Source organism: Canis lupus, chromosome 23 (assembly GCF_048164855.1).
Source record: "Canis lupus baileyi chromosome 23, mCanLup2.hap1, whole genome shotgun sequence".
Classification (NCBI taxonomy): Eukaryota; Metazoa; Chordata; class Mammalia; order Carnivora; family Canidae; genus Canis; species Canis lupus.
The window spans coordinates 30,882,230-30,908,721 of NC_132860.1; the positions used below are offsets into that span (position 1 = coordinate 30,882,230).

Consider the following 26,492-nt stretch of genomic DNA (forward strand, 5'->3'; position numbering starts at 1 on the left):
GCTCAGCAGGGAGTCTGCTTCTCCCTCTCTCTCTCTGCCCCTCCCCTTGGTTCCTGCTCCTTCTCTCTCTCTCCCTCTCTCTCTCTCAAATAAGTAATTTTTTTTTAAAAAAAAAAGAAAATACACAATGAAGTATTCAAGAGTTATGGGGTACTATGTTAGCAACTTATTCTAAAATAATTCACAAGAAAAGAAAGTTCTCTATTACCGTACTTGCAACCTTTCTGAAAGTTTGAGACTTAAAAAAAATTTAACAGTTTAAATATTCTCAAGAAAAAAATAAAATAACCATACTGTTTCATAAACATTAGAAAAATATGGGTACCTGGCTGGCTCAGTTGGTAGAGCATATGACTCTTGAACTTGGGGTTGTAAGTTCAAGCCCCACAAAATCTTGGGGTACCTGAGTGGCTCAGGTAGTTAAACATCCAACTCTTGGTATGGGCTCAGGTCACAATCTCATGGTGGTGGGATCCAGCCCCAAATCGGGCTCCCCTATCAGCAGAGAGTCTACTTAAAGATTCTCTCCCTCTGCCCTGCCCCCCCATGTGCCTGCACATGTGCACTCTCTCTCTCAAATAAATAAATCTTTAAAAAAATAAATGGAATCTTTAAAAAAAATTATATTATCTATAAGTGTATTTTTAGGAACATATAAAGAAAGAGGCAGAAATAACAGAACCACACCTAAACAGGTTCAGAGAATGCCTCCAGAAAGTGTGGGAAACTTTTCAGACAAAGAGGATTCCACAAATTGTTTCATCTCTTGTCTGAGAGGCAAAGTAGCATAGCTGAATGAGCAGGGACTGAAGTCAGACAGATCTAGGTTTAATTGTTGGCCCTGCCACATAGTATCTAGGTGATCTGCACCAAACCCCACAAGTTTTCAGAAATCCTTACTTTGTAAAAAATAGGAATAATATCCTCTACCATGAAGTTCTGTGGTGAGTATACTAAATGAACTCATTTAAAAATCATTGTATTGGGGTGGGGGCACTTGGGTGGTTCAGTTGGTTAAGTCACCACTCAGGTCATGATTCCAGGGACCTAGGATCGAGTCCTGCATAGGAGCCCTTGCTAGGAGGAGAGCCTGCTTCTCCCTCTCCCTGCCGCTCTCCCTGCTTATGCGCGCTCTCTCTCTGTCAAATAAACTTTAAAATCTTAAAAAGAAAAAAAAAAGAATTACTATATTGGGTTGCCTGGGTGGCTTAGTTGGTTAAGAATACAAATCTTGATTTCAGCTCAGGTCATGATCTCAGGGTTGTGGGATCTAGGGGATCTAGCCTATGTGGAGCCTGCTGGCTCCTGCACTCTTGCTCTATCTCCAACCCCCCCCCCAAAAAAAAGAAGCTATGTAAGCTATGTAAAATTAGCTGATGTCTGGGACATAACAGACATTCCATAAGTGTAAGTGCCTAGCATAATGCCTAGCACTTAGCAGGTACTTAAAAAAGAAAAAAAAAAAAAAGCTACTTAAGAGAAGGAGAACAGGTAAGGAAAAGAAGAGCAAGTGATGGCAAAAAAAGAGAAAATGGAGAAGAGTCAGAGGTAAGAGTGGGCACCTGGATGAAAAAGGTCTGCTATCTAGAACACAGAAGCATGAACTTCTAAGTGATGGCTGTCTAACAACAGGGCAATCCGTCATGAAAGGTAGTAAGCATCTGTCAATGGCTCATAGTAGAATGCTCCAAGAGAAGATTGCTAAATTAAGCAGGAACATAAACTTGGTGAGAAGCGACAGCCTATGTGGATATGGGGTGGGCAGGCAGGCTTACTTGGAGAAGAGAACAAAGGAAACCTTGGGAGAAAGCCACTGTGCTGAGGGTGGGACACTCAGAAACAGAACCTCTGACTGTAAAAATGGTTCACTCAAACATTTTAGATCAGAGTTAATTTTTGCCTCCAAGTTATTTAGGCTGCAAAAATGTGAAACATATACTCATGTCCTCACAATGCCTCATATAGAGTTAAAGCTCAAAATTATCAATCAAACTAAGACAGTGAAACTGAGAAATTATGAGAAACTTTCAAATATGAATCTGACAATGACTGTCAGTTAATAGAGCAGGATTTTTTTAACGAACTATTTTAGTATAAAAACATTATTTCTCCTAACTAAACTGTTGACTGAACCACCAGCCCCCGAAGATTGCTTCCACTGTTACAAATACTTTGATTTTCAAACAACAAACTGAAACCTTCCAGCTCCTAATACGGTAACCAGGCAACACTGCTATATAGCCAGCCTATTACTGCACACTGAATGTTAGCCCAAAAGACGGCGGAAGTCTAAATCACACCCTCAGGACAGCAATTACAGTTCTATGATGTCCCTCCCATACAGGTCACTTCTTGCATCATGCCATCATCACTAATAGCTGCCTAGTGCGTCTGCTCTGCAGATGATGCTATTTCGGTGTTACACCCAGGCCATTAAAATGACATCATTTTTATATTAGTGGAGTGAGTAAGCAAACCACATCGCCAATAATAAGAGCAATCCATGTCAAAAATAAGCTAAACCAACCAGTTTAAAACTATTGCTATAGGGAAAAAAAGTCAGTGGTTAAGTATATCAAGAAAATCTGAGAATGAAGTTCCTTAAGACAAAAATAACATAATGACTCATTCAGTTTCAATATGGATTGTTTTTAGGCACAAAAATTCAGTGTACTTTGTATGCAAATGATTTTAAGATACACTCTCCTAACAAACCATACATAATATCTGAGTACAATTTTATAAATGTAAAAATGCTATATTGTTCTATCTTCTGCCTTTTAAGAGTTTTACTATACTTATGCCACAGAACTAAAGGAACAGAAAAAAAGCAGAGACTGGACTAAAAGGTAGAAACAGACAAAGAAGGATTAAAACTAGGCTCTAAGAAAGCATTACGCAAAAAATGACAAGAATATTTGTTCTCCCAGAAAAATCTTCATAGAAAGGAAGGAAAACAGAAGATCTCTGGCTTCAGTTGTATAGATGCTATATATGAAAAGAATATTAATTTCCTAGCCAAATCTGTGAACCAAATCTTTTCATCTCTCAAATGAGATTAACTGTACAGTGTATCTCAAAGGACTGCTGACAGGATAAAATGAGACAAACCTTGAAGAGTTAAGAGTACTTGAAGGCATGACTTTCTTCCTACTGTGAAACTAAAAATATGGCAGATTCATACCCTGTATTTGAAAGACATTTAAAGGAACAATTTGAACTTCAAAAAAGAATAATGATAGGAATAGATTATAATATATTGAATAAAATGATAGAGACAGATGGAAAAGAATGGAGAGAGAACTTTATTTACAGTAGGATGTCAGCTAATATGGAATAAGAGTTTAAAAATTATGATATTGCAAAGACCAGAGTAACAACTGATCCAGTAAAGTTAATTAATAGTTGCTAAAATAGTGAGTAAAAATTTGATGGGGAAGAGGATATCTATATAATCTCAAAGTATCTCCCACAAATCACTTATTAATCATAGGAAAAATTTTAACTTTACAACAAAACTGGTAATCGTCACCTTAACCAAGTATCAAAGCTAACAACATCAATGAGTCACACCTCAACTATGCCTCATAGTATGATAAACTGAGAAGGACAAATATTATTTATGTGGTATTCCTGCCAAAATACATAATCTAAATCTAAACAGGAAATACAGATTATACAGATTGAACAGATAAATACAGATTAAAAGACATTCTATAACAAATGGTCTAGGGCAGCCCACGTGGCTCAGCGGTTTAGCACTGCCTTCAGCGCAGGGCCTGATCCTGGAGACCCGGATGGAGTCCCGCATCGGGCTCCCTGCATGGAGCCTGCTTCTCCCTCTGCCTGTGTCTGTGCCTCTCTCTCTCTCTCTCTCTCTCTCTCTATGTGTGTGTGTCTCTCATGAATAAATAAATAAAATCTTAAAAAAAAATAAATGGTCTATATTCTTAAAAAATGTCAAGGTCATGAAAGACAAAGATAAGCTGAGAGATCTTTCCAAATTAAAGAAGACAAGAGGGATGAAAACTAAATGCATTCTGTGATCCTGAACCAGAAAAGTTTATATAAACAATAATACTAGCACAATCAGTAGAATTTGCATAAAGCCTGAGATTAGTACTAGTATTGTATCAAGGTAAATTTCCTGATTTTCAGGATTGCATTGTGTTTATAGAAATGATATCTTTTTTTTAAAATGTATTTATTTATTTAAGAAAGAATTTGTGTGAGTGCAGGGGCAGGAGGAATGGGGCAGGTGCAAAGGAAGAGAGAGAATCTTTTTTTTTTTTTTTTTTTTTTTTAAGAGAGAGAATCTTAAGCGGGTTCCACACCCAGCACGGAGTCGCACATGGGCCCCAATTTCACAACCCTAAGATCATGACCTGAACTGAAATCAAGAGTTGGATGCTTAACTGAGCCACCCAAGTACCCCAAAATTGTATCCTTCTTCAGAAATACACTGTAGTATTTAAGTATTACTTTAGTGGAAAAGGGCATTATGACTGCAATGTACTGTTACATGGTTCAGAAAAAATAATACGTGTGTACAGAGCGATAATGATAAAGCAAATGTGGGAAAATGTTTACTATTAGTCAAACAGGAAGAAATTTGGAAATTCTTTTTTTTTCTTTTTTTTTTTCTTTAAGTAGGCTTCACGCCCAGCATGGAGCTCAATTCAGCGCCTGAACTCTCAACCTGATATCAAGACCTCAACTGAAATCAAGAGCCAGTCACTCAACCCACTAAAGCACCCAGTTGACCCTACATTGTTTTTATAATTTGAGGGGTAAGTTTAAAATTGCTGGAGTGGGGATCCCTGGGTGGCGCAGCGGTTTGGCGCCTGCCTTTGGCCCAGGGCGTGATCCTGGAGACCCGGGATCGAATCCCACATCGGGCTCCTGGTGCATGGAGCCTGCTTCTCTCTCTGCCTGTGTCTCTGCCTCTCTCTCTCTCTGTGACTATCATAAATAAATAAAAATTTAAAAAAAAATTGCTGGAGTGTTTGGATTTTGTCCCAACCCAATGCTTTCCCACAATTCTCTTTCTCACTGAAAGGTACCAGCATCTAATCTTGCTAGGGACTGCAGGTGAGGGGAGAATGGGAAGTTACTGTTTAACTCATAAAGTTTCAGTTTTGCAAAGTGAAGAGATAGGTGAATGAATGATGGTGATGGTAGTGTAAGAGAATATGCTTAATGCCACTGAACTGTACCTTTAATGACTACAATGGTAAATTTTATGTTATGCTTATTTTTTAAATTTAAAAAAAATTTATTCAAATTTAAACCCCAAAAAGGTTCATGTGTATTTTACAATTTTTTTTAATTTAAGAAAAAGTTAATATAGGCTTACATGGCCCTAAAATTTTATTCCTAGGATAAATACCCAAGAGAACTGAAAACATACTTCCAACCAAAACATGTAAACAATTATTCACAGCAGCATTATTCTCAACAGCCAAAGAAACAATACAAATGTTGAAAGAGTCACCACAATTCAAATTTAGGGGGTGGGGATCCCTGGGTGGCGCAGCGGTTTGGCACCTGCCTTTGGCCCAGGGCGCGATCCTGGAGACCCGGGATCGAATCCCACATCAGGCTCCCGGTGCATGGGGCCTGCTTCTCCCTCTGCCTGTGTCTCTGCCTCTTTCTCTCTCTCTCTCTGTGACTATCATAAATAAATAAATAAATAAATAAATAAATAAATAAATAAATAAATAAATAATTTAGGGGGTGAATTCTTTATAATAACAGTTTTACTGAAATATAACTCACATACCATGCAATTCAACCAGTTAATGTATACAATCCAAATGGTCTTTGGCATATTTATGTATGTGGCACAATCACCACAGTTAATTTTCCAACATATTCATCATTTCAAAGAGATGCCCTCTTGCTACCAACCACGTATCCCTCTATCTATACTGTCCCTAAATACCTATTAATCAATTTTCTGTTAGATTTATCTGTTACAGAAATTTCATATAGACAGAATCATATATGTACATTTTTTGTAACTAGCTTTTTGTAACTCAACATGTTTTTGAGATTCATCCAGGTGTAGTGTTTATCAGTATTTTGTTCCTTTTTATGGTCAAAGAATATTCCATTGTATTTTGTTTATCCACTCATCAGTTGTTGAGAAAGTCATTTGGGCTGTTTCCACCTTTTGAGTATTATGAATATTGCTGCTATAAACATTTATGTACGAATTTTGTGTAAGTATGCTTCAGTTTTCTTGATAGATACCTATGAGTGGAATTGCTGGGCCATATAGTAAGCCTATCTTTATTTTTTTAAACTGTTTTCCAAAGCAGCTGAGGCATTTTACATTTCTACCAGAAATGGAAGAGAGCTCTAATAATACCACATCTCACCAAAACTTGATATGGTTAAACATCCAATCTTTCACTAAGCCTTTTTTATTTTTATTTTTTTAAGATTTATATATTTATTCATGAGAGACACAGAGAGAGAGAAGCAGAGACACAGGAAGAGAGAGAAGCAGGCCCCATTACAGGGAGCCTGATGTGGGACTCAATCCTGGGGCTCCGGGATCACACCCTGGGCCAAAGGCAGATGCTCTACCACTGAGCCACCCAGGCGTCCCTAGTTAAGCCTTTTTTAGTATAACCATCTGAAAGGTGTGAAATCGCATCTCACTGTGGTTTTGATTTGTATTTCCCTAATGACTGAAGATGTTGAGCGTTATTTTGTGTTTACAGGCTACTTGTATATCTTCTTTGAAGAAATGTCTATTAAGATCTTTTGCCCATTTTTTGGTATTATTTTTTATTGTTAGGTTGTACGAGGTCTTTATACAGTCTAGACATTAGACATATGATTTGCAAATATTTCTTCTCATTCTGTGGACTCTCTTTACTTTCTTGATAATGTCCTTCTCATCACAACTCTTCAATTTTGATGAAACCCAATTTATTTTTTTTGTTACTTGTGCTTTTGTCCTATTTAAATTCCATTGCCAAATTCGTGGTCATGAAAATCGATAACTACATTTTCTTCTAAGAGGTTTATAGTTTTAGCTGACATATTTAGGTCTTTGATACATTTTGAGTTAATTTTTACATATGGTATTAGTTAAGTTTCCAAATTTATTCTTTTGCAGATGGATATCCAGTTGTCCAAGCACCACATGTTGAACAGTCTATCCTTTCTCCATTGAATGGTATTGATACCCTTTCAAAAATCAGTTGACCAGAGACACATGGGATTAATTTTGGGTTCTCAATTTATTTCATTGATCTTTACATCTATCTATTGGTGCTTAGGAGTAAGTTCTGAAATCTGCTAGTGGACCTGTTACTGTGTTGTTCTTTTTCCAAGGCGATTATGGCTCTTTTGGTTCCCTTTAAAAATCCATATAATTTTCAAGTACAAGTTTTATACTTCCTTTTTTTTTTTTATGATAGTTGCACAGAGAGAGAGAGAGAGAGAGAGAGGCAGAGGGAGAAGCAGGCTCTATGAACCGGGAACCTGACGTGGGACTCGATCCCGGGTCTCCAGGACCGCGCCCTGGGCCAAAGGCAGACGCTAAACCGCTGCGCCACTCAGGGATCCCAAGTTTTATACTTCTTTTGTTAAATTTCTTAGTATTTTATTAGGGTTTGGGTTTTTTTGTATTTTATTAGTTTTGATGCTATTATAAAGGGATTGTTTTCTTAATTTCATTTTCATATGGCTCACTGCAAATATACAAAAATACAACTAGGGACGCCCGGGTGGCTCAGCGGTTGAGCGCCGGCCTTCGGCCCAGGGTGTGATCCTGGAGACCCGGGATCGAGACCCACGTCGGGCTCCCTGCATGGAGCCTGCTTCTCCCTCTACCTGTGCCTCTGCTTCTCTGTGTGTCTCTAATAAATAAATAAATAAATAAATAAATAAATAAATAAATAAATAAAAAAAAATACAACTAATTTTTTGAACACTGATATTGTATCCTGCAACCTTGCCAAACTTTATTACTTCTAATAGTTTTTTAACAGATTCCTTAGGATTTTTTATATATAAGGTCAAGCAAACAGGGATAGTTTTACTTCTTCCTTTCCAGGATGGATGCCTTTTATGTCTTTTTCTTGCCTAAGTGCCCTGGCTAGAACCTCTAGTACAATGTAGAATAGACACATGACACAAGAACATAGCTGGTTTGTTCCTGATCTTCCGTGAGGAAAACATCCAATCTTTCACTATTAGTATGTTGGCTGCCAGTTTTTCATAGACGCCCTTTATCAGGCTCAAGTTCTGTTCTACTCCCAGGTTTAAGTTTGTTTGTTTTTTAAGATTTTATTTATTTACTCATGAAATACAGAGAGAGGCAGAGACACAGCCAGAGGGAAAAGCAAGCCCCATGCAGGGAGTCCGATGTGGGACGGGACTCCAGGATCATGCCCTGGGGCTGAGGGCAGGAGCTAAACCGCTGAGCCACCCAAGGATCCCCTTAAGTGGTTTTTTGAAAAAAGATTTTGTTTATTTGAAAGAGTGAGCAAATGAGAGAGAGTGCCTGAGCAGGGGGAGGAGCAGATGGAGAGGGAAAAGCAGATTCCTCATGGAGCAGGGAGGCCGATGCAGGGTCAAACCTGGGACTCTGGGCTCATAACCTAAGCCAAAGACAGATGCTTAACTGACTGAGCCACCTAGGCACCCCTTAAACTGTTTTTCTAAAGATTTCATTTATTTATTTGACAAAGAGAAAAAAAGCAAGCACAAGCAGGGAGCAGCAGAGGCAGAGGGAGAAGCAGGCTCCTCACTGAGCAGGAGCCTGATGTGGTGCTGGATCCCAGGACTTGGGATCATGACCTGAGCTAAAGACAGATGCTCAACCCACTGAGCCACCCAGCACCCCTAAAGTGTTTTGTTTTGTTTTTTAAAGATTTTATTTATATATTCATGAGAGACACAGAGAGAGAGAGAGAGAGAGAGAGAGAGGGAGGCAGAGACACAGGCAGAAGCAGGGAGCCATACGTGTGACTCGATCCCGGGTCTCCAGGATCACACCCTGGGCTGCAGGCGGCACTAAACCACTGTACCACCGGGGCTGCCCTTAAAATGAAATTAATTGGATCTGTCAAATGCTTTTTCTAAATCTATTTTGTGATGGTCATGGAGTTTGTCCTTTATTCTTTTTTTAATTTATTTTCAGATGTTGAACCAACTTGCATTCCTGGAATAAATCCCACTTGGTCATGGTGTATAATTCTATTTACAAATAGCTGAATTTGATTTGCTAGCATTTGGGGTTTTTTTGTTTGTTTGTTTGTTTGCTTGTTTTGTATCTTTTTTTAAAGATTTTATTTATTCATGAGAGACACAGAGAGAGAAGCAGAGACACAGGCAGAGGGAGAAGCAAGCTCCATGCAGAGAGCCTGATGCAGGACTCGATCCTGGAACTCCGGGATCATGCCCTGACCCAAAGGCAGATGCTCAACCGCTGAGCCACCCAGGTGTCTCGCTTTTGCTAGCATTTTGTTAAGGATTTTTACATCTATATTCACAAAACACATTGGTCTAGAGTTTCCTTCTTTTTTTTTTTTTTTAAAGATTTTATTTATTTATTCATAGAGATGCAGAGAGAGAGAGAGAGAGAGAGAGGCAGAGACACAGGCAGAGGGAGAAGCAGGCTCCATGCAGAGAGCCCGACGTGGGACTCGATCCAGGGTCTCCAGATCATGCCCTGGGCTGCAGGCGGTGCTAAACTGCTGCGCCACCGGGGCTGCCCTAGAGTTTCCTTCTCATGTGAGGTCTTTGTTTGGTTTTGGTATTACACTCATACTAACCTCATAGAATGAGTTGGGAAGTGTTCACTCTTCAATTTTGGGGGGAAATGAAAAACTGGAGTTTCTATTTAAATGTTTGATATGAAGCCATCTGAGTGTGAACTTTGTCAGTAGGTTTCTGTTTTTTCATTACTAATTTAATTTATTTATAATAGGTCTACTCAGACTGTCTACTTCTTACTGAGTTAGTTTTGGTAGTCTGTCTCTTTGTAGAAATTTGTCCATTTCACCCATCTAGAATTCTATTAACCTACGATTATTCATAGTATAATAATCTTTTTTATTCTACCACATTGCTATTAACATACTCTCTCTCTTCTAATTCTAGCAATTTGAATCTTCTCTTTCTTTCCTGATCTTATGTAACTAAAGGTTTGTCGATTTGATCTTTTCAAAGAACAAGCTTTTAGTTTCACTGATTTTTTTCTATTGTTTTTCTATTCCTCTCTCATTAATTTCCACTCTAATATTTCTCATTTCCCTCTATCTGCATGCTTTATATTTAGTGTACTCTTCTTTTCCCAGTGTCTTAAGAAGGAAGGTTAGGTTACTGATTTGGGATCTTTTGACTTTTACCATAGGCACTTAGAGCCACAAATTTCCCTCAAAGCATGCATTAGCTACAAGCCATCAGTTTTCTATATTGTATTTTCATTCATCTCCAAGTATGTTCTAATTTCTCTTTTGATTTATTCTTTGACCTGGTGGTGATATGGGAGTATACTGTTTAATTTCCACATATTTAGAGGTTTACAAAATTTTTTTCTGTTACTGAATTCTAATTTAATTCCATTGTGGTTGGAGAACATACTTTGTATTATTTCTATCAAAAAGGTGAATGTGGGGCATGTGGTTGACTCAGTGGTTGACCATCTGTCTTGTTTCAGGTCATGATCCCAGGGGTCCTAGGATGGAGTTCCACATCAGGCACCCCTGCAGGGAGCCTGCTTCTCCCTCGCCCTATGTCTCTACCTCTCTCTGTGTCTCTAATGAATTAAAAAAAAAAAAGTGAATGCTACTCTGTGAATCTTATTTTAAAGCACATTCATGACAAAAATCACAGACAAAATGCCATTAGGCAATATAAATACTAACCATAGCTATGTATCATACTCTTTATTTACTTGAGTCTGCAAAATTTTTGATAGATTTACCATTTTCAAATGGTTCAAATTTTTACTCCATTTTGAGCCTCTACAAATGGTGAAGAAAACATACTAAAACCCCACTTAAAAAATAGCAAAGAACATGAGAAGTTTATTCTGAAGAGAGGAAACAGAAATGAAAAACAAGTATGAAGCCTCACTAGTAATCTTTAAAAATGGAAATTTTTAAAATAATTATTAAAGAATGAAAAAGAAATTTAAAGAAAAACATTTTCCTCCTACCAGATTAACAGGTTTATCTTCTGCTTTAAAATATTAATATTCATGCCTCCTTTGTCATGCCATATATAATTGTGGGTTTATTTCTGGGCTTCTAATTTTTTTTTTTTTTAAGATTTTATTTATTTGAGAGACACGGAGAGAGAAAAGCAGAGACATAGGCAAAGGGAGAAGCAGGTTCCATGCAGGGAGCCTGATGTGGGACTTGATCCCGGATCTGGTATCACGCCCTGAGCCAAAGGCAGATGCTCAACTGCTAAGCCACTCAGGTATCCCTGGACTTTCTAATCTATTCCATTGATCTAAGTGTCTATTTTTGTGCCAGTACCACAATTTTGATTATTACAGCTTTGCAGTATATCTTGAAATCTGAAATTGTGATACCTCCAGCATTGTTTTTTCTTTCCTAAGATTCTTTTCGCTATTCAGGTTTTTTTGTGGTTCCAAACAAATGTTAGTATTATTTGTTCTGTGTAAAATGCTGTTTGTATTCTGACAGGGATGGCATCAAATCTGTAGATCACTTTGGGTAATATGGATATATTGTAGAATACATTACAGGAAAAAGACAGTAATGAATGACGTTGGGAAGACTGGACAGCTACATGCAAGAGAATGAAACTGGACCAGTTTCTGACACCATACATAAAAATAAACTCAAAATGAATTAAAGACCTAAATGAGACCTGAAACAACAAAAATTCTAAAAGAGAACATAGGCAACAATTTCTCTGACATGGGCCATATCAACAATTTTTCAGAAATGTCTCTTAAAGTAAGGGAAACAAAAGCAAAAAATAAACTAGTAGGATTACATCAAAATAAAAAGCTTTCGAACAGCAAAAGAAACCATCAAACAAAATGGCAACCTACTAAATGGGAGAAGATATTTGAAAATGATATATCAAAAAGGAGTTAATATCCAAAATATATTAAGAGCTTCTACATTTCAACACCAAAAAACAATCCAGTTAAAAAATGGCAGAGGACATGAACAGACATTTTTTCCAAAAGAGACATACAGATGCCCAAAAAATGCATGAAAAAGAAGCTCAACATCACTAGTCATCAGGGAAATGCACATGAAAGCCACAATGAGATATCACTTACACCTGCTGGAATGGTTAAAACCCAAAATACAAGAAACTAAGTGTTGACATGGATGTGGATCATACATTGTGGATGGAAATTTAAATTGATAGAATCACTGTAAAAATAGTATGGAGGTTCCTTAAAAAATTAAATAATAGAAATACCATATAATCTAGTAATTCTACTACTGGATATTACCCAAAGGAAATGAAAACACTAATTTGAAAAGATATATGCTTCACTATGTTTATTGCAGCAATGTTTTCAATAGCCAAGATATGGAAGCAACCTACGTGTCTGTCGACAGATGAGTGGATAGGGGAGATACAGTGTGTTTGTGTGTGTGTGTGTGTGTGTGTGTGTGTGTGTATACAAGTGCAGCCATGTACATACACACATATATGCAGCCACATGCACACACACACACACACACACACAATATCTGCAAGGATATTATGCAGCCACAAAAAAGAATGAGACATGCCATTTGCCACAACATGGATGGACCTAGAGGGTATTATCCTAAGTGAAATAAGTCAGAGTGAGAAAGAAATAAATACCAACTGATTTCACTTACACGTGGAATCTAAAATAAACCTAAAATAAATAAGTAAACAAACAAGCAAAAAAGCAGAATCAGACCTATACCTCGTTTGTTCTGTCTGGGGAAGCATTGGTGGGATGGGCAAAATGGGTGAAGGGGAATGGGAACCAAAAAACCAGTAATATCCAATGCTAGAAGGATACAGTGAAATTAGGCATTCTCATACACTACTGGTGGTCCTATAAACTGGAACACTTTGGGAACCAATTTGGCAAGAAGTATGAACAGCCTTAAAAAAAATTAAATGCGGGATCCCTGGGTGGCGCAGCGGTTTGGCGCCTGCCTTTGGCCCAGGGCGCAATCCTGGAGACCCGGGATCGAATCCCACGTCGGGCTCCCGGTGCATGGAGCCTGCTTCTCTCTCTGCCTGTGTCTCTGCCTCTCTCTCTCTCTGTGTGACTATCATAAATAAATAAAAAATAATAATAATAAAAAATAAAAAAAAATTAAAAAAATTAAAAAAAAAATTAAATGCTTTCAACTAGTAATTCTACCATATATAGGAAGTAAACCTAAATACAGAAAATATTTTAGACTAACAATAATCACTGCAGCATTATTTACAATTTAAAAAGTGGTTACAATATAAATATCCAATAATAGGAGAATGGTTAGGCAAACTGTGGCTTAATTATTGAACAAAATATCATGCATCCATTGAAAACGTCTACAAAATATTTACAGTATAAAATACTTCTGTTATAATGTCAGTGAAAAAGCAAAATGCAAAATTGTATATAAATTATTAGAGCTATATTTGTTTTAAAATAGCAAACAATCTATGTACAGAAAAAAATTAGAAAGCAATATACCAAAAGGTTAATAATGGTCACTTCTGGAGAGTAAATTAGAAGTGTAGTTCTTTCTTTAATCTTGAATATAATCTTGAATAATAATTTTTATAATAAAATGTTTATTTAAAGCAAACTGAAGAAACTGCTACCTCAGGCACAACAATCCACTTCGAACACTTTTCTCACAAGCATAACCTCACAGATATGTTACTCTCTCCAGTGGAGATATACTTACTCTCTCAAACACATAATCCCTATTTTTTTCCCGTTAGGCTTTTAATATTGTACTTGCCCAAGTCTTTTTGGTTTGTTTGTTGTTGTTGCTGTTTATTAAGATAAATGAAACATTCTTTTTCCTGGGGCTTAGAAATAGTTTTCTAATTCCATAAATACAATACTCTTCCACAATTCAAACACATTTGTCTTCTTATATTCTCAAAAAAAATTTATCAGAAAGATTAAAAGTAAAACAAATTCTACATTGTTTAGAAGCTGCTGTTATATACACAAGGAGGCTAATTAAAAGCTGCAAATTAAATCAGAAGGCTAAGTAATATACACAGATTTATTTTATAGTTAGGGGGGGGAAAAACTAAAAAAATCTTCCCAAACACTTGTTTCTTTGTAGTTGGTCTGTTTATTGAGGCTATAAAGCATAATAAAAAGATGGGTTTTGGAATCAGAGACACTAGAGTTTATACCCTGGTTCTGCAACTTCCTAGCTCTGTGAAAGCTTGGGCAAGTTAAACTCCCTAAACCTCAATGCCCACTTTTGTACAACAGGGATAACAGTACTCACCTAAAGGACTACAGAAAATACATGAAAAGCTGGATACAAAATACCCTAGTAAACAGAGTACATGTATTAAGCACAATTTACATGGCAGCTACAATAGTAATTTTCATTTCTTTTGGGAGGATGAGGAAGTTCATTTTATAACAAGTTCCTCAGCTTTAAAACTATTCCAACATCAAGAAACAGAAGATAAGGCAGCTCTTAAAACCAGTAAGCGTCCTTGCCAATTCTCAGTTACAGATTTGGATTGGAGCTAAGCAGAATTTACAGCTCATATTACCTCTTCAGGCAATGCAAACTAGTAAGAAAGATGCAACCCTGTATCTAACCAACATGCTCTTACCTTGCAGGCTACATCAACTAATCGTATCTGGATAGCTTGATTCTCTGGGAGTTTAGTGCCAATTGCAAGCAAGGTGTCCAAGAGTTGAGCAAGGACTTGATGAGACTCTAGAAAGGAAGATGAAAAGTTGGATTGCAGAATTTCAAAAGGAGATCACCAGAGAAACTAAATTTACTTGGGTAAAAAATGTAAATTTTGGTTAGCTAAGTTCCTCTCCTTGATCCTTGATTCCCCTCAACCAAAAGCTAAGTTCCTAAAGAGATCATGTCTAAAACTTTGAATCCGGGGCACCTAGGTAGCTCAGTCAGTTAAGCAGCTGACTTTGGCTCAGGTCATGATGTCAGGGTCCTGGGATGAAGCTCCACATCAGGCTCCCTGCTCAGTGGGGAGTCTGTTTCTCCCTCTCTCTCCTCCTTCTCTCCTCTTCTGCATCTCTCTCCTTCTGCCTCTCTCCCTGCTTGTGTTCTCTGTCACATAAATAAATAAAATCTTTAAAAAATAATAAAAATTAAAAAAATAGAACTCTGAATCCTCCATAGGATTGGTCACAGTACTCCAGAATTGTTTAGTGCCAGATTAACTAACTCAAGGGCTTTTCATGGTCTTCCAGATAAAATCCAAATTCCTTAGCAAGGCGTACACATACATACATACATACCAGTCCCTCCAGAGGTCTAGCTCTGTCTGCATTTCTAGTCTCATCTCTTAAGTCTCCTCTAGCACCCTTTTCTCTAATTACTTATGATTTCATGCCCTACCTTTGCTCAGGGTAACTTCCCCCGAGAAGGCCTCCACCCACACCCAAGTCCATTCTCAACCCCACTCCCCAAGAAGCACCTACAAATCATGAAGTGTTACCTGCCATACAAAACTTATGTGTCTATTTTAACTTACATAATAAAATGTGTAGTTACTATCTATTCATAGGACACTAATTTCCTTTTACCATTATTAAGACAGTCTCTTTAAATTAACTAAAACAAAAAAACAAAAAAATCTGTCCATTTAAGAAAAATATTAAGTAAACCACAGTACACAGGCGAAACAAGTATGTAAAAAATGGTGTGTATAACATATAAAAAGACTAAAGCTCAGAAAACATTGGCAGGGCACCTGGCTGGCTCAGTCAGTACAGCATGCAACCCTTGATCTCAGGATTGTGAGTTCAAACCCCATGTTGGTTGTAGAGATAACTTAAAAATAAGATCTTAAAAAACAAAAACAAAAAACAAAAAACTGGTTACATAACCTCTTAGTAAAACTTCTAGTTAAATATAACAGATTGAACACATCTTTTATTACTTTTTCCTAAAACTTCATTAATATAAGAGTAAAGAAATTAGAAAGGTATAAACCTACAAAGACCAAAAAAAACCCCACCAAAAAAAAAAAAAAAAAAAAAAAAAACTCTGGAGAATAAAGGTCAAATTTTTCAGAGATGGAAAGCATCATAGATGAAAAAAATCTTTGGCAAAATGGAGAACTCTAATTAAAAGCCTACTGAGAAGGATAACCTTAAAAAGCAAAAAAAAAAATATTTTAGCCATAACCCCCTAGAAGGATTCAGGAACTGGGAGATTTAAAGGAACACCAATAAAAAGCAAAAAATTGGGGATAAGGTAGGGATTTATCTAAGGTCTCTGTAAGAAGCCAGTTGGATCTCTGCCTCTCTCTCCCTATACTATACATTCAAGTTGCCACTAAAACAAAGGTTTATTATAGAAATAGACCAGAAAGGACCCAATTTGGGGGATACCAGATAAGGAATGGGAAGAAGACATAGTCAAGGAAAGGAAATTGAGAGTAACATACTGATAAATGAAATACTTTCTCCCCTCGCTAGCCCCCCTTCAAGAGATTTGACTCCAAAAACTTGGCAGCCAGGCATCTGTCTTCCTAGCAGAAGATTCATGAATTCCAAAATGGAAAAACTGATGGGCCCCACAGGAAAACATGAAAGACTATAAAATTTAAAAGTCCTCCTAAAGAGGGTCATCCTACAACAGAGGTAAAGCCCTGTCCCTTAACACAGAACTACCAATCAGCTTTTTAGTGTCGCATCTTAAATTTAAATGCAAAACCAAAGATCCTCAATAACTTTCAATACAAAAGAGGCCACAAGGAGTAAAGGTACTTCAAGAAGATAGAAGAGACATGAAGAAATTTCCAATGCTACCACAACACCCTTTAATTTATTTGTACAAAATGATTCTACATAACATCCATGAAAAGTTACCTTTTTAAGCTTAACTCTTGCTCCTGATAAATCACAAATCTAACCTAAATTTTAAGTCCCAGTCTCTTTCCTGAGTTCCAAACCTACATTACAACTGCAAGTTGGATGGACATCTCCACAGTGATAATAAATAAATCCTCAACCTCTCTTCTCTAAATGACCTAGTTCATCAAACCAAATTCCTCAGAGCCATAAAATTATCTTTTTTTTTTTTTAAGATTTATTTATTCGGGATCCCTGGGTGGCGCAGTGGTTTAGTGCCTGCCTTTGGCCCAGGGCGCGATCCTGGAGACCCGGGATCGAATCCCACGTGAGGCTCCCGGTGCATGGAGCCTGCTTCTCCATCTGCCTATGTCTCTGCCTCTCTCTCTCTCTCTGTGACTATCATAAGTAAATAAAAATAAAAATAAAAAGATTTATTTATTCATGAGAGATATGGAGAGAGGCAGAGACACAGGAAGAGGAGAAGCAGGCTCCTCACAAGGAACACAATGTGGCACTCGAATCCAGACTCCAGGATCACGCCCTGAGCTCAACCACTGAGCCACCCAGGTGTCCCTAAAATTATCTTGCTAAAACTAGACTTGATCATTCCATGCCTTTGCTCAAAAAAACTACATAGCTCCCAATGCCTACAAAGTTACATTCAAAATCCTCAGTACTCCAGACTACCTATCCTTTGGCTTTAAAACATTTTACCAGTTTTTCCTCCTAAAGCCCCTCACTCCCTGATCTCTCATGAAACAATTCAGTTTTTCAAATATCTCTTATACTTTCCCAGTTCTCTACTTTTTATCATAATGTTCCTACTTCTTGGCAGTACTCTTGCCCATGTCTGCCTTTCCAAATTTAATTCTTCACTAAGCCTTTCTAGACCCCCCTTTCCCCGTCAGCACTCATTTCATCCTCTCTTCTGTTCCCACAGTATTCTGATTATACCTCCTATACAACAAACTTTGTGTCTTCATTGCTGGTGTGATATGTACTAGAGAAGCAGATACACCCAACACCCTCAAAGTGACTAAGCTCAGTTCTTGCCAAGGAGTTGCAGAACTCATATACTGATAAACTGAAATGAAAGACTTCTGGTCCAGAGGGTGGCCCATACTGTTGGATTTGAAAGTGCACACTAAACTGATAAATCAAAGACTCCTAGCCTGTGCCTTATTATAAGCCACAGGGAGACTTTAGTAGTCACTTTATCTCCCTGGAGTTCATGTTGCTCAACAACAAAATAAAGGGCATGAACTAGATGATCTTTATGGTCCCTTCCAGTTCTATCTTCTAACTCTGAATCTAGGTAGGCCAGGAACTAAAAACCAGGAGGAGACTTAGATTAAATCTCTCAGACACATTAGGATAGGGGTGCCTGGATGGTTCAGTCAGTTGAGCATCTGACTAGTGGTTTTAGCTCAGGTCATGATCTCAGGGTCATGAGATCGAGGGATTGTCTCTGAGCTCCATGACCATTTATTCATTCCACTCAGCGTGGAGTCTGCTCAAGATTCTTTCCCTCTCCCTCTGCCCCTCCACTCACTCTCGCACACACTCGCATGCATGCACGCGTGCTCACTCTCTAAAATAAATAAATTCTTTTTAAAAAAAGAAATCTTAGAAAGTTTAACAAAAAGCAAAACAGCTATTTCCATGTATACTGCATAATTTGAGTCTCCTTCTTTTTTAAGGTTAGGATGAGATTTGCATCTGAATTAACTCTCTTATCATGTTTCTATTTTAGAGGTAAAGTGTTTCAGTTAAACCATGGTCTATAAGAAAAAGCACTGCACTAAGTTCTCAGTTCCGCTACTCTTTAGCTAAATGAACTCACTTCAACTCGCTTCATCTCTCTAGGACTTAATTTCTATCATCTGCAAAATGAAGGCATTAGACAAGATGATCTCTGTAAGGCCATTTATAGCTGAATAAGTCTATAGTTCTATGAAATCCCCATTCTTAGAGTGTGAAATTCTTACAGGTACACAGCTAGTAGCTTCTATAAGAACTTTCCATGGGAAAAATGGATGCTTTTTTTTTTGTACTGAGGCAATGTAATTGTTTTGGTACTTTTAAAACAAATGGATCTTTTCTTTTTATCACCATCTAAAAGAGAAAAAAATTAGAAACATGCTACTGTATCTATTGGTATTTAACATATTATCAACACCTCAAATATTATGAAGATGATATAGAAACATGGAAAAAATTGTATATAATGTTGAGTATAGTAAAACAAAAAACAGTACATTCCCTATAAATGTATATAAGTTAAAATATGAAGACACTGTTTTGGGCAGCCCAGTTGGCTCAGTGATTTAGCGTCGCCTTCAGCCCAGGGCATGATTCTGGAGACCCAGGACTGAGTCCCACGTCAGGCTCCCTGCATGGAGCCTGCTTCTCCCTCTGCCTATGTCTCTGTCTCTCTTTGTGCATCTCTCATGAATAAATAAATAAAATATTTTTTTAAAAAAAGAAAACACTGTTTTAAGGTAGTAGCAGAAGTATTTTTAAAATTTTTTCTTTATTGTCATTATAGTAGTGTTTCATTAAAATAGACTTCCCCTCTGGAAAAAAATTTTAAAGGCATAGTCTTTGTTTCCTGTGAACTAAAAGTCTTGGGTCAAAATTCAGTATAAGTTAAATTTTAATATGAAGTTATTTCTAACAAAGTTTTTAAAATTCTCAACTTCAGCCAATGGGCCACATATGTAAGATATTTGTAATCATTAAACATTGTACAATAAATGAACTTGGATTGTCTGAGTTCCCTGGCCCTTTATTACTCTTATAACCTCTTACATTCATAAATTAAATATTGTCCAATATTTAAAGCCATATTTATCTAACTATGTATACCCCAAATGAAATAAAACTGTTCTTTGAAATTATAACCAATTCAAACAAAATTATACTTTTAGAAAACAGCAACAAAGGGTTTCTTTTTATTTAATCTTAAAATAAATATTAAAGTAAGGCACCAACTCTGTAACAGAATCTTGTGCATAAATTAAACCAGATAAATAATCAAAAGAATTTTAAAAATGAAATAGTTCTCCATTTTACCTAAAAGCCGAGAGCAATTTTAGTGGGCATCCATGAGGAACAAATTGGACAACAATGACATGTGAGAGCTAGATGTCACTTTTAAACAGGAACTAAATTCTGAAAGACCACATCATCAAGACAGCACCTCTCATGGTTTGAATTAGTATGGTACAGTCAACAAAATATCACATACATATAGAACATCACTCTGTTACATACGATGTAACCTTGAACAAGTTAGTTAGCTCCTCTGAGCTTCATTTTCCCCACCGAAAATACAGGGACAACAATATGTATCTTCCATTATATGTATATGGCATTTAGTAAAAGTCAATAAATGATAGCTATTAAGAGACAAATCTGCATTTTATCTCTAATGTGAATATATGTACATGTTTTATTGAATCATCCTCAAATGCCTTTTCAAAAACCAACGTAAGAAAGTTTCATCCTAAATTCTATATAGACGGAACTAAAGATTTCTGCTCTGATTATATAGCTTTTAAATTGCAACTTACTTTCATTCTGCAGGATGTTAATGGCATCATCCATAATGCAGTCTGGTGAAAATCCTGCAGTCTTTGATAATAAACCCAACAATGATGCAATTTTCAGTCTCACAGATGGATCATTCTCCTGGAAAAAAAGAAGCTGTTGTTACCTTGATGCTCTAGGCTCAGTTAAACAACTGAGTAAATTAACATCTCAAAAGTGATTCAATGATCCAAGTATTCTACAACTTTATTTCTGAAAAATTAACCTTATAAACTTCAGAGGAAAGACCTTTTCTCAATCAGTGTTATACCTAAACACTGCCAAGTGAATGGGAATTTTTCTATGCCTTCCTGATACCATTACCTTCTAACCAGAAACATGCTTTTAGGAACACCCTTCCTCCACTGTGCCGCTGTATCAGACATGAAGTGCAGCAAGTTGCACCACCAACACTGCTAGCAAAGGGCACCCAACACTGCTGACAGCACCACCAGTCCTGGAGCCCCGGAGCCCCGGGTAACTGGTGCTGCAGCTAACCGCTGCTATCACCAAAACAATCTCTTATCCTCCCTACTTTTTTGGATCACCACATCCTGATTAGAAGTCTGAGGCAGGTGAATCTAATTGGCTGGGTCTAGGGCTCATACATGGGCCCCAGGTGGAAGGGAGACTAAGAAATGAGTCAGTCCTCTGTGGGATGCCTGGGTGACTCAGGGGTTGAGCCTTCGGCTCAGGGCTCAGGGTGTGATCCCAGGATCCGGCACATCAGGATCCCCGCAGGGGGCCTGCTTCTGGCTCTGCTTGTGTCTCTGCCTCTCTCTCTCTCTCTCTCTGTGTCTCTCATGAATAAATAAAACCTTAAAAAAAAAAAAAAAAAAAGGAGTGTCTGGCCCTTTTGGCCACATTATTGGGAGGTGGTCTCTAATTTGCACCAAGATTCCTATAGTGAGAAATTTCCCCCAAAGTAAAAAAGGAACGCATCCTTTTGTTCATCACTATATCTCAGGTACATAGCACCATATGTGGCACTATGCAGATATACATATTGAAAAATACACACACACACTAGAAATAGGAAAAATAAAAAGTACCTCACCAATGCTAGGATTAGGTCAGCACAATTCTCTACCAAAGAAAAATTACTTAAATATATGCTCAAAAGATGAAGTGCCTTCTATTTTTTTTGAAAAAAAATTTTATTTATTCATGAGAGACACAGAGAGAGGCAGAGACATGGGCAGAAGGAGAAGCAGGTTCCTCAAAAGGAGCCCAACATGGAACTCGATCCCCAGAACCCTGGGATCATGATCTGAGCCGAAGGCTGATGCTCAACCACTGAGCCACCCAGGAGTCCCAATGAAGTGCCTTCTAGATATGACCAACTCTCCAACCTCCCACCTACAGTTTCTAAGGAAGTGACAAAGCACATCAAGGAGGCCTGAAGCAGGAGAAGAAGTAACAGATTCTAGAATTCTGGCACGCCACTTACCATGTATATAACCTTGAAAAAGTCATTTTCTTGGGAACTTAACTGCAGGGAAGAGAAAGGGCTTTGAAATTAGCTAAATCTAGGTATAAAGCCTGGACCATGTCTTTACCTAAGCTCTATGTCTTGAACAGGCTAATTAATGTGTATAAGCCTCGTCTGTGACATGGAACTAATCACCTCAGGGGACACTGAGAGGAAAATGACCAGCACAGGAATGGCCCACAGGAAGCATCAGAGATTAGTGCTCTCCTTCCTTCCTCTCTCTGATCATCAGTCCTTTCATGCAAAGACTAAGAAAACCTGAACTGCAGGCACCACTATGAATATGGAACTCAAGAGGGGTATCATAAAGAGCAAATGAAAAACACATAAAAGGTAGGTCTAGAATATGGGAAATTCCACAAGGTACATGCCCTGGTTTTTAAACAAAAAATAAAAATAAAAATAAAAATGACATGGGAATGAAAATAAAAAGGTGGAGGGTGAAAATGCTACAGATTTTTAAAAGAAACTTAGAGATTGATAAATTAACCAAATGCAACATGTGAATTTTGCTTTGAACAAACGAACTGTACAAAGTCTTCTTTAAAACAATCACTGAGGATTGCCTGAGTGCCCCCTTCCTTTCCCCCATGCTCATGTGCATGTATACACACACACACACACACACACGTGTGCATTCTCTAAAATAAAGAAATCTTAAAAAAAAGACAATCATGGGCTAGGTATACACTATTAAGGATTTTTGTGGGTATTTTTTATAAAGTCCTAAAAAAAATCCTTATTTGTTAAACATAGATAATTAAATATTTACAAGTAAAATAATATGCTGCTTCAGATTTACCCTACCCCAAAAAAGTGGGGCGGGGGGGGGGAAATGCATCAAAACAAGAATGGCAAAATACTGATAAATGTTGAAGATGGATGAAGATGACCTGAAGACTTATATTATCTTCCCTCCTTTTGTGTATGTTTGTAAAGTTACCAAACAAAAGTTAACCCTTTGAAAAAATCACATGAAAGTCCTGTACTCTATCTAAAACGGTAATTAATGTATTCATTTAGTCATCCATACAAGAAGCACCTACTATGTGCCAAGCATCATTCTAGCTAGTGGGGATACAATAGTGAATAACGCAGAAGCAATTCTTGCTCTAACAGATCTTATATTCAAATGGAAAGACTGGTAAAATATATATAATTTCACATGGTAAACATTCTGAAGAAAAATGAAGTGTACAATGGGTTAAAGAATAATGTAGGGATCCCTGGGTGGCGCAGCGGTTTAGCGCCTGCCTTTGGCCCAGGGCACGATCCTGGAGACCCGGGATCAAATCCCACGTCGGGCTCCCTGCATGGAGCCTGCTTCTCCCTCTGCCTATGTCTCTGCCTCTCTCTCTGTGTGTGACTATCATAAATAAATAAAAATTAAAAAAAAAAAAAAGAATAATGTAGGGAGGCTAGTCTAAACACCACAGTGAGGAAAGTCCACTCTGAGGATCCAGTTTTTGAAAGGATACTTAAATGAGTCAGATACAGAGTCAGAGATAGATTTAAGGAAGCAGTGTTCCAGGCAGAAGAAAGGCACAAACTGGGCAGCCTGGGTGGCTCAGCGGTTTGGCGCCTGCCTTTGGCCCTGGGCGTGATCCTAGAAACCCTGGATCGAGTCCCACGTCAGGCTCCCTGCATGGAGCCTGCTTCTCCCTCTGTCTGTGTCTCTGCCTCTCTCTCTCTGTGTGTGTGTGTCTCTCATGAATAAATAAAAAAATTTAAAAAAAAAAGATTTATAAAAATAAAATCTTTAAAAAAAAAAAAAAGAAAGGCGCAAACTCAGAATACGGGAAATTCTAAAATGCTGTATATAAAACTCTAGAAAAATGCATACAGAACTGTTAGTGGTGATTCTCTCCAAAGTACTGTCTAGAAAGCTCATTTTTTAAACTTTTTTCATTTAAGATTTACTCATTTATTTAGAGAGAAAGAACACAAGCAAGCGAAGGGAAAAGTACAGAGGGAGAGAATCTTTCAAGCAGACTCCCCCGAGTGCCTGAAAGCCCAAATGCGCCACAATCACACAACCCATGAGATCATGACCTGAGCCAAAACCAAGAGTCTTAACACTCAACCGAGTCACCCAAACACCCCATTTTAACATTTTTTATCTGTAGAAGCAAATCTCATTCTCATACACTTCTGTAGTGCTTCAATTTGTTACAATGAATATTACTGTTATAATTTTTTAAAGATTTTATTTATTTATTTATTTATTTATTTGAGAGAGAAGGGGCAGGGTGGGTGGGAGAGCAAAAGGATAGGGAGAAGCAGACTCCCCACTGAGCAAAAGCCTGATGTGGGGCTCCATCCCAGGACCCCAGGATCATGACATGAGCTGAAAGCAGAGGCTTAACCAACTAAGCCACCAGGCACCTCCAGACATGACTTTAAAATAATGGCATTATCACGGTCAGAGATCCTGATCTAACTTGAGGCAGAGGAAAAAGAATGAATCAATGCTCTGAGTCATGAAAAACACCATAACTTCCAGAACTTAAAGGGCAATATGGCTAAAATGTACATTGACACAAGACGAGGCTTTAAAAAAAAAAAAAAAAAAAGATTTTATCTATTTATTTATTTGAGAGCAAGAGAGAGAGACCAAGATAGTGACAGAGAGGGCAAGAGGGGAGGAGAGGGAGAAGCAGGCTCCCCACTGAGCAGGGAGGCCAACAGAAGGCTGGATCCCAGGACCCCGACAGATCATGACCCCCAACCCAATCATGACCTAAGCTGAAGGCAGATGCCCAAATGACTGAGCCACCCAGGCACCCTTAGATGAGGTGGAAGAGACTAACAGGCACCACATCATTTTGAGAATAATGGCAAGTATCTTTCTAATAATGCCCTCCATGCAGCAGGAATTCAACACATATTTGTTCACTGTTGAATAAACAAATGAATAATTTTTGTCATAAGAGCAATGAAAAAGCTTTGATGAACCATAAACAGGAGAGTGACATTAACAGATTTGAGTTTTTGAAATATCAATCCAGACTCAACAGAATGACTGGATTGGAAGGCACAAAACTAGGCAGAGACAAATTAAGAGTATATTGCAATAGTGCGGCAAAAGACATTATTAGCAAGACTCCCATTTCTGTTAAGGGCAAGGCTAGATAATTCAGATCAATTTTTCTGCTGAGGAAAACTAGAAAAATACTATGGATGGCAAAAAAAAAAGTGTGTGTGTGCACACGTATACATACAAACACATATGCGTATATGCATATAAACATACATGTATGTATATGCAGACATATGTATATGTGTATATACATTTGTGTATTTGAAAGTATTAGAAAAGTAAAAGATAAATAAAGATTTAAAGAACTAGGATCCTAGGCCCAGGAAGGTTCACCTAAAGTGTGAGGCTGCTTTTACTTCAGGCTTCTGCCAACAAGGGGAATAGGGAATAGAGAAATGAGGGGCAAAGTAAACAGTGCTTCTGACAGTAGGTAAGGTCAGAGGGACAACGGCTAGGGTGTAAGTCTAAGGGTTTGAGGGTGAGAAAGGGCAGCCTAATAAACCCCATCACTTTGGATTAGGACTCCAAAAAGCTACAACAATATGAGTAAGAATGAAATAAAAATAGATTTTGGTAGGGACTGCAGGTCAGCTTTGAATCATCTTAATTCCTGAAATGAGAATTCTTCCTGGATTTCTGGACCGAAACGAATACTCTCTGGATTAAACTAAGTCATCCTAAACCTCAAATTATTTTTACAATTTTGGAAATATATTGCCTAATACAGTAAGAAATAAAGCATGCTAGCAGATCAGATAATTGAACAGATATTATAAGACACAGCTAGAGGGATCCATTTATTGGAGTTACCAGACACAGATTTTTTTTTAAGGTTTTATTTATTTATTCATGACAGAGAGAGAAAGAGGCAGACACACAGGCAGAGGGAGAAAGAAGCAGGCTCCATGGAGGGAGCCTGATATGAGACTCGATCCCGGGTCTCCAGGATCACACCCCAGGCTGAAGGCTGTGCTAAATCACTGGGCCACCGGGGTTGCCCCAGACACAGATTTTAAAATAATTGTTTATTATGTTGAAAGCAATAAAGACAAAATGAGATTTTTAACAGAGAACCAGAATTTTTTTTAAAAGATTTATTTATTCGTTTGAGATGGAAAGAGAGAGAGAGAGAAAGGCAGAGACACAGACAGAGGGACAAGCAGGCTCCATGCAGGGAGCCTGACGTGGGACTCGATCCCGGGTCTCCAGGATCAGGCCCTGGGCTGAAGGCGGCACCAAACCACTGAGCCACCCAGGCTGCCCAAGAACCAGAATTTTAAAAAACAAAGGAAATTATAGAAATAACCACAAAGCAATCAATGAAATTAAGAACAAAT

The 26,492-nt window shown here is 37.8% G+C and overlaps 1 protein-coding gene across 2 annotated transcripts in view; it reads right to left on the minus strand.

Annotated features, from left to right (window-relative positions):
- INTS4 (integrator complex subunit 4) overlaps positions 1-26,492 on the minus strand; it is a 110,717-nt gene that overhangs the window by 70,231 nt on the left and 13,994 nt on the right. For both annotated transcript variants that reach the window (XM_072794760.1, XM_072794761.1), the window contains 2 exons: positions 20,608-20,725; positions 14,812-14,918 (listed from right to left, as the gene is read on the minus strand). In XM_072794760.1, the coding sequence (XP_072650861.1) occupies positions 14,812-14,918; positions 20,608-20,725 (225 nt within the window). The remainder of the gene's footprint in view (positions 1-14,811; positions 14,919-20,607; positions 20,726-26,492) is intronic.